General features: G+C 42.0%; 1 protein-coding gene across 9 annotated transcripts in view; it reads right to left on the bottom strand.

Annotated features, from left to right (window-relative positions):
• Positions 1-13,802, bottom strand: part of PCNT (pericentrin) — a 67,130-nt gene that overhangs the window by 30,786 nt on the left and 22,542 nt on the right. For all 9 annotated transcript variants that reach the window (XM_050339342.1, XM_050339343.1, XM_050339345.1 and 6 more), the window contains 10 exons: positions 12,610-13,073; positions 10,958-11,534; positions 10,078-10,311; positions 8,478-8,642; positions 6,191-6,337; positions 5,520-5,671; positions 5,043-5,254; positions 4,345-4,556; positions 3,477-3,639; positions 2,815-2,958 (listed from right to left, as the gene is read on the bottom strand). In XM_050339342.1, the coding sequence (XP_050195299.1) occupies positions 2,815-2,958; positions 3,477-3,639; positions 4,345-4,556; positions 5,043-5,254; positions 5,520-5,671; positions 6,191-6,337; positions 8,478-8,642; positions 10,078-10,311; positions 10,958-11,534; positions 12,610-13,073 (2,470 nt within the window). The remainder of the gene's footprint in view (positions 1-2,814; positions 2,959-3,476; positions 3,640-4,344; positions 4,557-5,042; positions 5,255-5,519; positions 5,672-6,190; positions 6,338-8,477; positions 8,643-10,077; positions 10,312-10,957; positions 11,535-12,609; positions 13,074-13,802) is intronic.

The raw sequence follows: 13,802 nt of genomic DNA, 5'->3' as shown, positions 1-13,802 counted from the left end.
GGGTGAGTTTTAGGACTCAGCACTTGCAGCAAAAGCCACTGCTCGAGTCGTAAGGAGCTGCTGGCAAGAGTTGGAACTGCTGCTGGGAGAATGTCAATCCCAAAATACACCCTAACCAGCTCAGCTGTACATCCCCCCCCCTCTCTTTCAGAGGGCAGCAGCAAATTTCAGGACAGTGAGGCGGTGGCCAAAAATAGGTTAAATAAAAATAGTGTTTGAGGGAGACCCGATGGGACAGAAGGAATAAAGATACAGTAATGGGCAAGGCAGCTCAGGGTTTTGGTTTACCCAGCTCACACTCTTTGGGGGAAAAGTCTCTAGAAACAAGAGACAGTGAACACAGAAGAGAACACATCTGTGAATATATATATGGGGTGTGTAAATAAATTTAATCTAAAAAAATGATAGGAGAATTATATTTTGAGCGGACTACTAAGCAATCGTGGCAAGTATGAATTTATCAGATCTAAATGTGAGGCACTCAGGAGTTAAGTATGCATATTTTAGTTTAGGAGGGGGAAAAAAAAAATTAAAAATGCCCCTTTCAATTTGGCATCTACAAGTTTTACTTCAGCAACAGACTTCCAAAGCCAGTGTATAACTCTACAGATCCTTTCTGCTGATTTTGGGTTTCCTCTTTCTTCCCTTAACTCATTCTGCTCTCCTTTTTTTCTGACCTACCAATCCATTCAGTCACATTTCTCTCATCTTCCTCAGACTTCCTTCAGTTCTTGCTGTACGTTTTCAGCTCACCCTTTTACATCACCTCAAACACTTTTCGTAACCTGTTGGGCCTATTTATTAAGCACTATTCCTCATTGTTAAAATGAAATCGAAACTATCAGTTTATTCACTCAGTGTTACAGCAACACAGCAAGGAAAAAAAATCCACACTTGTTATTACAAACCTGAACCTTCTTTCTGTGCTACAATAGCAACAGGTGTTCCTAGAAATCAAAACACACAGACATGTACGAGACAAGAATAGAACACAGTGATCCCTTCCATCTTCTAAATCACTAAAAACTTGTATGGAATACAGATAGTGCTAACCTTTTTTTTTTTTTTTTTTTTGCATAATTGCATTTCATCTTTGTTATGACACCAAGCTCCTGATGACCTGCACTGATTCATGTCTGTAACAGGACTAGAGCTACTACAGAAACGATTTTACATTATAAACCTGCAAGCTCGCTCTGTATTTTCTCAGACAATCAATACTATCTCTTTTGCAATTTTCACAATACAGAGATGGAATAATCAATGCCTCAAATGCCCCTTTTATCTCCTGTCAGGGGATCCGAAGCAGGGTTTGGCCCCGCAGGACTCCCACATTTCCAGTCGCACTCAACGTTCAACAGCATCAAGGGATGATTTTGCATTTCCTGTGGGATGTGTCACTCAATGCCATAATCACTGCTGGAAAGCAAGCACAGCCCCTGAACCAGTTCACATTCAGAGGTCAGAGACAGACACAACTATTAATGCTAACAGGTGCTATGCATTTAGCAGCACTGTGACATAGTGTAATGATGTCAAACTAAAGAGGGGAGACTCAGATTAGATAGAAGGAAGAAATTTTATGATGAGAGTGTTGAAACACTGGCAGTCTGCTCAGTCAGAAAAGACCAATGCAATACAGCTGAGGGTGACACTGTGGTGACAAAGCTGAGGGTGGTGTAATGTTGGCATTACCAGAAATGGAAAGGCACTGATCACAAACAACAAGATTTCTATTGGAAGATGATGCAGAGAAATTCGCTTACAGAAGTACTAGAAGGGCACTAGGGTTGCAAATCCAAGAAGTCAAAACTATATAATGCCATTTAAATAATTCACAGAGGTATCATTAAGAAGTAGCACAACCTGGTCTGGAGTTGCTGTGCAGTGCAAGTCATGTAACTCTGAATTTTCTCCTGTCAACCAAAAAATTATCTTATATGTAAACCAACTATACTACACTGAGTGTGAGTTCAGTTTGACTATTACTAGACTTCATCCACCACGCTGAAGAGTTTCCCCTCACACTACTCCACTTCCCTACACAAGCTGCCTGTAATGAGCTTACATCACATCACCTACTTACCCAAATATGATTTAGCATTTCAGTGGCTCTGGCCTGCAGTGAGTCACCCTACAAGTTTAAGATCCTTTCTCATCTTATCCTCTGCAACAGCAGTACCTCGTTCAGCTTTTTCAGCCCATACACTTTCCTTTAAAAACCTAAAGAGTCCCTGTCCTTGACCATTAAAATTTTTCCCATCACCCTGACTGACCATGTGTGTGTGTTTTGACAGGACAAGGCCAGGGGAAGGGGAAAAGCTCATGTCTAAAACTGAGTACACATCATCACAATTCAAATAATCTTCCAGGAGAAGTTTACTTTTTTCTGTCATTATTAAGCTATCTATCTCCTTAGTCCTAAAAGCAGTCAAAAGCCTTCAAGATCCAACTCTTTGGACTGCAGTATCAAAGAAGCAGCATTTCAGTTACTAATTAGGGGCCAATTAGCTGTTGCAAATAACTAGTGGAGTTAAGACATGCCTCTTATTTGCTCAGACACTTAGCCCTGCCTAATTAAGCACTGAAGTACAGCAGCACTCTGCACTAACAGCACCATCACCTTACAGGCAAAGAACCAGCTGCTTCATTTTACTTTCTGCTTTCACAGGAAAACCCTCTCACCTCTGTACCACTTTGAGCTGCTCATCAAGTCATCAAACCGAACACTGATTTACTACAGAAACACACTGCAGTGTGCCCTGACTGGAGACAACCTTGTTTTCCACTCCAGGTGCCGTGCCCGCTGCTCACCAAGGATTGCCTGCTCCCGGGTCAGCTCCTGGAAGCGTTCCCGCATGTTCTCCAGCTCCACCACGAGGCGACGCTCAGATTCCTCCTTCAGGTTCAGGGCCTCCTCTAACGCAGCTTTTTCTGCCACGTAGCCTTCGATAATGCCTAAAATCCCGAGTCAGAATGCAAATAAAGATGCAGACAAAAACTCGTCTATTGGGAGAAAAGCAGCTTGAAAACACGAGTAAACAAGTTTTGGCAAACAATGGAAAGTGACATGGGAAGGAAGAAGATTACTTAAATTTACACTGTAGTTAGGCTTTTCACAGTACATTAAGAAATAAAATACATTAACTGATACATTTTATCAGACTTTACAGGTTACAGAGTGTCTCCAAGTCTAGAGAATTCAAATGGGGATCATTAAGCTCTAGTGGCCTGGGATCAGCTCACAACAGAGGATAGCCTGACACATCCTCTGCTGGGGGCTGAGGTTTGAAGACCTCAGCTTTGGGGCTTTCAGGTGTTCTATTTCAGAGCCCAAGAAATCCAGGGCATAGAAAGCACAGAATCACAGACTAGGTCGAGTCCGAAGGAAGCCACAAGGATCACCGAGTCACACCATGAGCTATGAGTAAATGACACTGAAACCTCATTGAATTATACTAATTTCATTTTCTTACCCTCTGCTTTATGAAGCTCCAGTGCCAGCTGGTTCTTGGCCTCGCTCTCCTCACTCAGGCACTCCATCAGCTCCTGGTGCTGACTCACCACCTGGGCAGTTTCCTGATTTCGGCGGCTGAACTCCTCTTCAAACTGCGCGTGGTTCTCGTGCATCTTCTCCAGCTGCAAGCGAACAATTTCCCCAAGCGTCAGATCTCAGATACACACGCAATGTAACAAGACTGCAGATTTAAACAAAAACCCTCTGTACTTTTTAACAACATCTATCATAGAATCATAGAATCAACTGGGTTGGAAGAGACCTCCGAGATCATCAAGTCCAACCCTTGATCCAACCCCACTGTGACTGCCAGATCATGGCACTCACTATGCATTAGGGTCCAACTTTTGAAGTTCCATTTCAGTGCTAAGTTGACTTTGCCCAAAACCTCTGAATTATCATAATTATCACAACTGAACAGTATATAAATAAGGATGTTTGTATGCTGCTATCTACATATTCCCAAAACATTTTAACATCAGACTGAGTATTTCTGAACATGAACCTGCTTATCAATGTTGAAGAAGTGTTGACATGAAGTGCAACAAAAACCCCTCAGAAAACTCCCCCTAAAGTTACCAAATAAATCTAAAAATGTCAGTTTAAATCTACTTAAGGCAACCAACTTATTGCCTTCCCACAGGATCTGCTAGGCAGCCAAATATACAGCCTTAAAACTGATTTCACATTTTCAGTGTTATACACAGAAATCGTGGAATGGTTTGGGTTGAAAGGCACCTTAAAGACCATATAGTTCCAAACCCCTGCCACTGGCAGGGACACCTTCCACTAGACCAGGTTGCTCTACACAGATTAAAAAGCTTTACCTGTTTAGTTGACTCTGTAACCAGTTCCAGAAGTCTCTCCACTGCAGTGCGCAAACGATGACAAATTTTCAGTATCATCTCTTCATTTTCACAGGCCAACTCTGGCTTTGCAAAAACACTTTCACATAAGTATTGGCTCAGCTCAGACCCCTCGTCAGCCCCTGGAGACAGCTGGTTGTGTTCTGTGAGAGTTTCATCAAGCAGCTCCTCCGCTGAAAACAAGCAAGCAATTTAAAAACACACACACACAAAAAAAAAGAAAGCTAAACACAAAACCAGTCACTCAAATAACAACTTACATCAGGCAGTGACCTTGGTTGGTCCTAGAGATGTAGTAAAGGTGAAAACTTGGACACATCAACAACTCAATGTCAAAAAACCATGGGGGCTTTTCACAACGTTTGGGAATGTTGTGCTAGACGTCAGGACCTGAAACTCCGCATTCCCCAAGCCCATCTTTCCTGCCCTATAATCCACTCAGGCTTCTCCAACAACGTTTTAGTAGTTGCACCATTAAAAGAACTAAACAGAGAGCATTGATAGGCACTGTCTAAAGTGTGGAGCAGCTTTGAAAGACACAGAAACATTGCAACAAGAGAGAACCTCTCTCTGAACTTCAGCCCTACAAAGGGAAACGAAAGGGCAGTTTTCCAGAACATGAGCTGATTTCATACCCAGGTTTGCTGAATTGGACTCACCTTTCTCTAGATGGTTTTCTTTGCCTTTGAAATATTGCATAAATCCCATTTCTTCCACAATACTGGGAGCTTCTCTGGAATCTCCAGAAGCCAGACTGTCCTCAAGACAAAGGCCAATCTTGCTACAGATCAGGTCCTCAGTAGCTATTGTGGCCTTCACCAGTTCCAGGAGCAATTTCAAAACCTGCTGATAAGATTCACGCAGTTTTTCCCTAGGACAAAAGCACATCCAACACTTCAAAAACTGCCTGCACTTGATTTAAAAGGCACACTGAACCTACTGAAAACCTGACAGTCGAAAATGAGCATCTTGCCATAGTTTGACAGTGATCAGCAGAGATGATTCACAAAAAAAAACAGGTAATTTTTGAAGAGATGGCTCAGCAATAAAAAGATTTCTTTATGAGAAGTAAGAAAACAAGCAAAGAGAAAAAAGACCCCAAGCAGTAAACATTATGTAACCAAAGTTGAACAAACCTTTCCTCCTTGGATTGCTCAATGTCAGATCTCAACAAAGCCACCAAATTCCCTCCTTCTTGGCTCTCCCTGTCCTGCCACTGAAGGAGTGTCTCCAGTTCAGAGTTGGTCTCCTCTATTTCATGCTTTAAAGACTCCACTTCCTTTTCCAGCTGTGGAAATGCAGTGAAAATGCAAAAAAAAAAGTCAATCATTTTGCCTAAATTTGACTTTATAAACCCTACCTGAAAACAAGTTTCTGGAATGACTACTTATCTCCTTATATTAGCATATTCAGATTATACCTTTATCCAATTAAAATGTATGTGTATAAAAATAAAATTACATCTATTTTGTTAGAAACTCTGTCTCATAAGTAAGCCAAAAAATATCTGTTTGGGAGGAAACTGCAAGGAAAAAAAAGCATTCTTCTCCAGTGCCAACCTTCTCACACCCCATCAAATGCTGCAAGAAGAGCTGGAATCAATAATGCATTGCCATAGGGAAATTCTCAAGTGTTACTCCTGGTTTTTTTCCCTGAAACAGGAAGGCCCAACAGAGCAGTCTAATATACCACAAGAATTATACATGCAGTCCCTCTGTACACACCTTTAGACAGAAGAGATCACTGTGCTAAGAAAACAAGCCCAAAGGCACATTTAAAATCTAGGTTTAAGATATTTTCCACCCACCTGGATAATTATTGCTGTCTTTTCCTGCAGCTGGACTGACAACATCTCTTGCTCCTTTTGGTGAGCAGCCTGTGCCTTCTCCCTCTCCTCAATCAACATCTGCTCCTTGTCATGTAGTGATGCCTTTTTTTCAGCTTCAAATTCCTCCTGCAGAAATCACATACACATGGATTTACAGAGAGAGGAAAAAGAAACCAACAAACCAAAAGCACAAACACAACCACCACCACCCTCCCAAAAAACCCCAACCAAACATCCCCTCGCTACATTTTTTGTACTCTTTAGGAGCACACCCTTTACCTCTTGGATTAACCAGCAGTGACTTGACCCCCAATCAACAAAATCATGCTCAAACTATGGTCAAAATCAAAAACAGCGTGGCCAGCAGAACCAGGGCAGTGATTGTCCCTCTGTACTCAGCACTGAGTGAGGCTGCACCTCGAGTCCCCTGTCCAGTTCTGGGTCCCTCACTTCAAAAAAAAACATTGAGGTGCAAGTCCAGGGAAGGGCAATGGAGCTGGGGAAGGGTCTGGAGGGTAAGTCCCATGAGGAGCAGCTGACTTCAGCCTGGAGGAGGTTCAGGGGAGACCTTGTCACTCTCTGGTCCTGTCACTTGTTATCTGGGAGAAGAGGCTGATCTCCACCTCCTGCCTACACCCTCCCATCAGGGAGTTGTAGAGAGTGAGATGGTCCCCCAACCTTCCTTTTCTCCAGGCTGAACACCTCCAGCTCCATCAGCCACTCCTCAGAGGACTTGTGCTCCAGACCCTTCCCCACCTCCACTGCCCTTCCCTGAACGTGCTGAAGAGGCTGAGCTAAGAGGCTAAAAGGAACCCAGACCAGGGATTGTTTCTGCAACACCAGAATTGGGAAATGATCACTGTATAAAAAAAACAACTCTGGCAATTTCATCTATGAACACCAAAACACTCCAAGGTGATAGCCAACTATTTCTCACACTGGCAAGTCAAGAAACTCCCCAGCACAAGAAATAGGGCTTTAGAGCAGAGCAGATGTAGTCACCTGATTCTCTGCAGAAAACTGAGCCAGTCCTTCACTGTGCTGAGCAGTTAAGAAGGTAAAAGTGACCAAGCACAAAGGAGTAGGAGGGCTTTCCTCGACCTAGAACACCAAATTTGCAGACAAAGTCTCTGAAACAGCCTGCCTGTTATTCTCAGACCCACTTAAAGTATATCAGACCACAGAGAGCAATTCTGAATTCCTGAAATCTGCTGGAAAAGAAGGAAAGTGGCTGGCACAAAGATAACTGCATAAATCAGCACAGGGTAGTGGGCAGGGGAGGACTTGTAAAAATATGTATCAGCACACAATGCAGCTCAGCCTGACACTGCAAATAGATCCAGGCAGTCTCCTCTGGGACAAAACACCCATCATGGGGGGCAGGGGGGAAATCCATAGACAGCTGAACCATAAGGATAATTAGCCCTGGCAAAATTTCAACTAGAAGTGAGCTTTCTGGTGTCCCAAATGCTAATTAGGGCAGGACAAGAGAGAGAAAAGCAGGGACCACTTCAGGAGTGTCTGCATAACGCTCAGTCTGGTCCCAGGTTCTGTGAGCTGAAGGTTGGGGTTCAGCTGAGGACAGCAACGCTAAATACACCTGCAGCAGCTTCTCAGGGTACACTTGTGCCCTCTGTTTCAAAAGAGCTGCACCACACAGAGGGAAGGGAACAAATGATCAGGACTACACAGAGGCCAGAGGCAGGAAACACCTTGAAGATGCTGAAGATGACGAAAGTTTGGAACTCAAATGAGGAACCCGTGAAAGCAGAGATTAACAACAACGAAATCTCTCCTACACAAAGAGCTCACTGTCATCACACACTTGGTAAAAGCTCAGATAACACTGAACATGTTGTTGCCAAACACACAAGAGTGCAGCAGACACAGGATGACAGGCCAAGGGTAAAGTCTCTGCAGACACCCAGAAGAAAATGTCTCAAATGACAAAGTGAACGTGCACACAAGGAATGTTGCTTAGAGTAAATATTTTCCACTGATTTTTTTTTTGTTTTTTTTTTTTTTGAAGGACACCATTTCATATCCAATTAAGAACCTGAAAACAACCCTGTAGTAAATACAACTGCTCACAGAGCACTGCTTTATTTCCAGTGCTGCCTTTCTAGTTCTAACATGGTGAAGCAAGGAAGAGTTTTAACTCAGACTGTCATTTTAGAGGCTGAAGAACAAAAATCTACACCAGCTGCTGGGAGAGCAAAACACTCTCCCAGTGCATACTCAGAAGTGCATTTTCACCAGAGCCTACCTTCAGCTGTGCAATCTGCTGTTCCAGCAGCACTTCTGACTGACACTTCAACAGCTCAATCTCCTCCTGGAACTGAAGCTGCTGCTTTAATTTCACCTCCTCAAACTGAGCCAGCAGAGCTTTCCGAACAGACTCTACCTCAGAGGCTGATGCAGAAGCATAGAGCTGTAGGCAAGGAAGGAATGTAAAGTATTTTAGGCCACAGTGTCAGAATTACGGAGAAAATCAAACCAAACCAAACCCATCAAACTCCACCAAATTCTTGAAATTATGTTGGCAATCCTCAAGGTCATTGAGGGTTTCTTTCCATCATCGTGCTGAGTATAGAAAAAAAGAAAGTTGATGAAAATAGATAAGAAGCAACCAGGCATTAGGTATCAAGTATTTCCTGTATTCATGAGGCTATCAGGTCAGATTAATAAAGTATTCCTTATTCTTTCCAACAGACACTTCCCAAGAGAAATTCAAAGAAATAAGGAGGAAGGAGGGGGAAAGAAAAACAGGGAGAGCGTATTTTGTTAAGGAGTGATTTCTCTTGTTCAAATGGGGACAAACATTACAGTGATATTTAATGCAATCATCCTATGAGATACAGCAGAGAAAGGTTTGAGGATTTTTTGATTCATTTGGAGTTTTTTTTCTTATTACTCTAAGAAGAGTCATCAGAATGGTCATCAATCCTGTTTCCAGGATGAAGAGCTTAAAGACTGAGTAACCATTAGAACCTCCCAGAAAACCAACAGAACTGCCTTCCTAGGCAATCTATTCTTCCAAAAGTGATTTGATAGTCATTTGGAACACTACCCAGCTTTCAAATCAGAAGAAGAAGAGCCAAAATTAGTTGTATTTTAACTTAACACATGTGGTTACAGCTGGATAAAGCTCATTTTGTTTGTGACTTTTCCTGCTACGTGAACGTTAACATGTAACACAGGAAAGTGAAAAGTCTTGATCACTCATGGCTGCTTGCATGCACAGAAATCAGACTGCATAAAAGACTGAATAAAGAGAAGATCTTAACTCCATTTTGATGTTTAAAGAGAACTTAGCATAATAATCCAATTTTTTTAGGATTCAGTATCAAAGTAAACACCATCAAGCTTACACATAAACATTCCCAACAAGAAGAAATGGCAGCAAAGCTTTAAGAGCAAGTAGGAAGATTTCTAAACTTCAGTGAGAAATCACACTTGGAAAAGTATTACTTACTATAATTTCTCTAAGGAAAGAAGAAAGCAGTGTTAGAAGGAATACATGTTAGCAACGGATTAGTGACCTGAATTATTGTCTACTAGTTTTAAATCAAAATGGCAGCTTTAAAATTTTGAGCTAAATACGACAGGATGTCAAAAGAAAGCAAGCCCAGCCCAGCCCCATAAAGAGAGTACTGCAAACATGGGCTAAATTTTTTTTTTTTAAATCAATCAAATTCCCTTTAAGTCCTTATAGATAAAGCAAGGCCTAAAAATGGTAAATTTGTCTCTTCCTATCTACTATTAAAAAGACCCAGAAGCATCTTATTTCTGAGGTCAATAAAACTGAATTTACTTTATGACAAAGTATGGATTATTTTGGGTGTAGGCATTAGCAGCATCCTGACCTCTTGCTCATGTTCATGCTGTGCTTTTAGTTTCCCCAGTTCTTCTTCCAGCTCCCTGGAATACTCCTCCTTGTGCTTCCTGATTTCTGCCCCATGAAGATCCTGAAGCTCTTGGAGTGCCTTTCTGTGCTTGTCCTCCATGTGCAAAACTTCCTCACGTAACAGATCCAGAGCCAGACGTTTCTCCTCTTCCAGCAGCTGCCTTTGATTTCGAAGAGCTGTGTCCAAATCATCCTGGGTAAAGCATTAATTCAGAAAAGGAGAGGGGAACAAAAAAAAGTCATTACAAGTATCTTTGCAACCTCTTTGTGGAACACACGTCCTGTTTCTCCTCCTGTATCCTAAGTGAAAAGGAACAGTGTGGCCTCGTGAATGATGAGCACACATGCATTTACATACCCTCTACAGCATTTAAATGGGTTTATTTTTCTTGCCCAGTGAAAGTTTTGGGAACCCCCTACTTATTAGGGAGGATCTTTAGATTCCTAGAGATGTGGCTTAACCTCCAGGATTACATTTACCTTTTTTCTAATCACCTTCTGAAGAGTTACACGGTGACTCTGTCAGGGAGAGAAGCTCTGAGCCACAGAACGGAGACTCTCCAGTTTGAGTCCTGCTGAGAGATTTACCTTATTTGTACCTTTTCCACACACCGAGAGAGAGAACTCTGATATCAGAGTGAGCATTTGGGGCAGGAGGTGACAGATGGACCTCATTTCCAGCTGGAGTTTCCTGTTTCAGCTCACAACATGGCCCCACACGAGTGTCAGTGCTGGCACAAAGAGGGGGTAGAAACGCACCCCGAGAACAAGGGAAAAGGTGATCCCACACAGTGTACCCCGAAATTTCACCTGCTGGGCCAGGTTTCTTCCTGACTCACCTTATGAGCTTCTTCTGCTTCAACAGCCATGGCTTTGAGCTTTTCCATATGAACGGTAGCTAGCTCAATTTTCAAATTGTTTTGGGAAAGCTGAAGTTCTTCGGCGTGCTTTAATTTCAGCATCTCAATCTCCTGGACCAGGCGTGCCTGATGCATTTTATCCTGTTCCTGGAGCTGTTCCATGTGCTGCAGCTGTAGCTTCTCCAGAGCCTGACTGTGTTCATCTCTTATATTCTGAATTTCAGACAGGTAGGATGACTCCAAGGAATCCAGATTTGATAAATGCTTAGCCTCCAGCTCATCAATTTGGGCCTGATGCTTTTTCTGTAGTTCAGCAACACAACCTTCAAGCTCAATCTGCTGTTTACTTTCCAGTGTAGATTTAAGAGTCTCAATTTCAGCTTGGTGTTTGGTTTGAAAATCAGCTGTCAGAGACAAAATTTGCTGCTTATGCTTCTCCTGGAGCTGCTGACTTTGGAGTTCCAGCTCATCCACATGTTTCTTTTTCAGTTCTTGGAGAAGAATCTCTTGCTCTGTTGTGAATTTCTGAGTCATAGCTTTGTGTTCCTCCATAAACCTGTGTTATTTCCAAGAAAGTTAAGAAACTCCTGTCAAAAAGGCACTGCTTGGGGCTTCTTTAATAATTAAACTAACAAATAAAAATCAAAGGAAAATAAATAGACCCTACTTCGCCTCAGCAAGTTTTCCTTTATGCTCAAATACAGAACTAAATCCAAAGCAAGCCACAACAATGATTTCATAGGCACACAATTAAAGGTTTCTGCAATGTCACTTGGCAGCATCTGGTTATTACTGGAGAGACCCCTATTAACTTACTAAAAAGTGGGGGCTCCTCCAATCTCACCTCTCTGAGGTCTGCTCAAAGCTTGATGCAGAAAATTAACTATCTGAAGTGCTGCCACTTGTTGCAATCAGTAACTACTGTATTTTTGGATGCAGGCACCAGTAACTAAAAAGCAATCAGTTATCTAAAAGTTAAGTTTCTGCCTTCAGTGTTTGCTTACTGTCGCTCTTTCTCCAACCTTGTTCTGTGAGCAGATGTTAGGGGAGGAAAAAAGGGATATATTTGAAGCAATGCATGCAGATACAAACATGGGGTTGCTTGAATATTTTCTGTGAAACACTTTAAAAAAACAGGTGTAGGAAAGGGAAGAAAAACAGCAATTCCAGCCTCATGTCTAACCAGAACTAAAGAACACCAAAGGGGGCCATATCAACCTCAGCATTCAGTAGTTAGCACAAGCTTCATTCACCAGCAAAAGCTTGCTCAAATTCATTTGAATTGCTTGAAAATATTTATAAGCAGGAAAATTCTCTATGTCCTGTCACAGTTCATCTCTTCAATGAATATGATTTTCAGCTGTGTGTTGTACTCTTCACAGGCAGAACCTGACTATGTGTTAACTGTTAGACTAGATGAAATGCATTTACATGAAGTAAAATTACACAGCAAGCCTTAATAGACAGCATTACTGTTCTTTGGGACAGCAAGCTTTACATTTTTAAGTTAGTTAGTGCCATCAAGTGACCAACCTACATCACTGCCACTCATCAGCTTTAAAATAAGAACAAGCAACTGCAACAATGAGTGAACCGCTAAGGGAAAGCGCTCTACACGCCTCTGGACTTACTTGTTTTGTGCTTCCCTGAGTTTCAGTGCACATTCTTCCTGCAGACACAGCGTGGCCTTCTCCATCTCCTCTGCCATGAGGGCTTTGGCTGCCTGCAGGTCAGCCTGGTGCTGCTGCTGAGCCTCCTGCAGGGCCTGCACGCCAGCCAGGTTGTCCTCCAGCTGCTGCAGGTTGTTCTGCTGCTCCTTCACCAGCTTCTCCAGCTCCACAATTCTGGCAGCTTGCTGATCCTGAAGTCGATTCATCTCAGCTTCACGGAGCTCAAACTCTTTTTGCAGGCTCTGCTTCTCAGATTCTGCTCTGTTTTGCAGCAGGGACAGCTTCTCCTCTGCTTGGATTCTCTGGGCCTCGCTTTCACACTGCCATTTCTTCTCTTTTTCTTTGTACATAGCCTCTATTTTCTGGACTTCTTCTCTGGCTTCTCTTAATTTGTTCTTGTGATCCTCAGCGAGTTCGTATTTTACCTGTGAACACAGTTGTTAAAAGAAAAAATAAAATAAAATACCAGAATCAAACTGAAGTGCATGAAGTGAACATCCTCAGTTATTTAAGGTCCTGGAGAGATTCTTGTAGTGAAGTAACCCTTCCTAATAAAAGTAAGGCTGAAATGTCAATTTATGAATTGACATGCATTAAATTCAATGCATTTTTGAGAATTGATTGGGGTAAGGAAGATAAGGAAAAACTAAGGCAGAATTCTAGAATTAATATGGTACTCTATGTTGTTTTCCCTTGAGGTCACTCATCTTCTTTTCAGGAGTTCAACTTACACAGCTATGGGCACCTTAGGTATTTATATTGGGTATGAATGAAATTGTCTTTTAAACTTCTCCTTCTACATTCCAGTGGTATTTTACATGTAGTGTCCAAGTTCATGGCAAGGGCAGTTCTTGGACATAACACAAAAGCCACATAAAAAACATGTAGCACAAAAACAGAAGCCAAAGCTTCTGAGCAAATGATTGTTCAGTGAGAGAAGGGAAAAAAAAAAAAAAGACTCTTTCTTTAGCTTTCTTCATCAATTTTTAAGTCTGGAAAAGGATGCACATACCAACCTCTTTTTAAAAAGGGGGGAAAGGAAGACTTGAGAAGTTAAGAGCTTAATCCATCTAATTCTCATCAGCATTCAAATACTGCAACAAATGAAGCAAATAATTAACATCCAATCTAAGTTTATCCTCAGATGGGACAGC

Source organism: Myiozetetes cayanensis, unplaced genomic scaffold (assembly GCF_022539395.1).
Source record: "Myiozetetes cayanensis isolate MyiCay16 unplaced genomic scaffold, myiCay2020 scf9, whole genome shotgun sequence".
NCBI classification, from domain to species: domain Eukaryota; kingdom Metazoa; phylum Chordata; class Aves; order Passeriformes; family Tyrannidae; genus Myiozetetes; species Myiozetetes cayanensis.
This window is presented reverse-complemented; position numbering and strand designations above follow the sequence as displayed.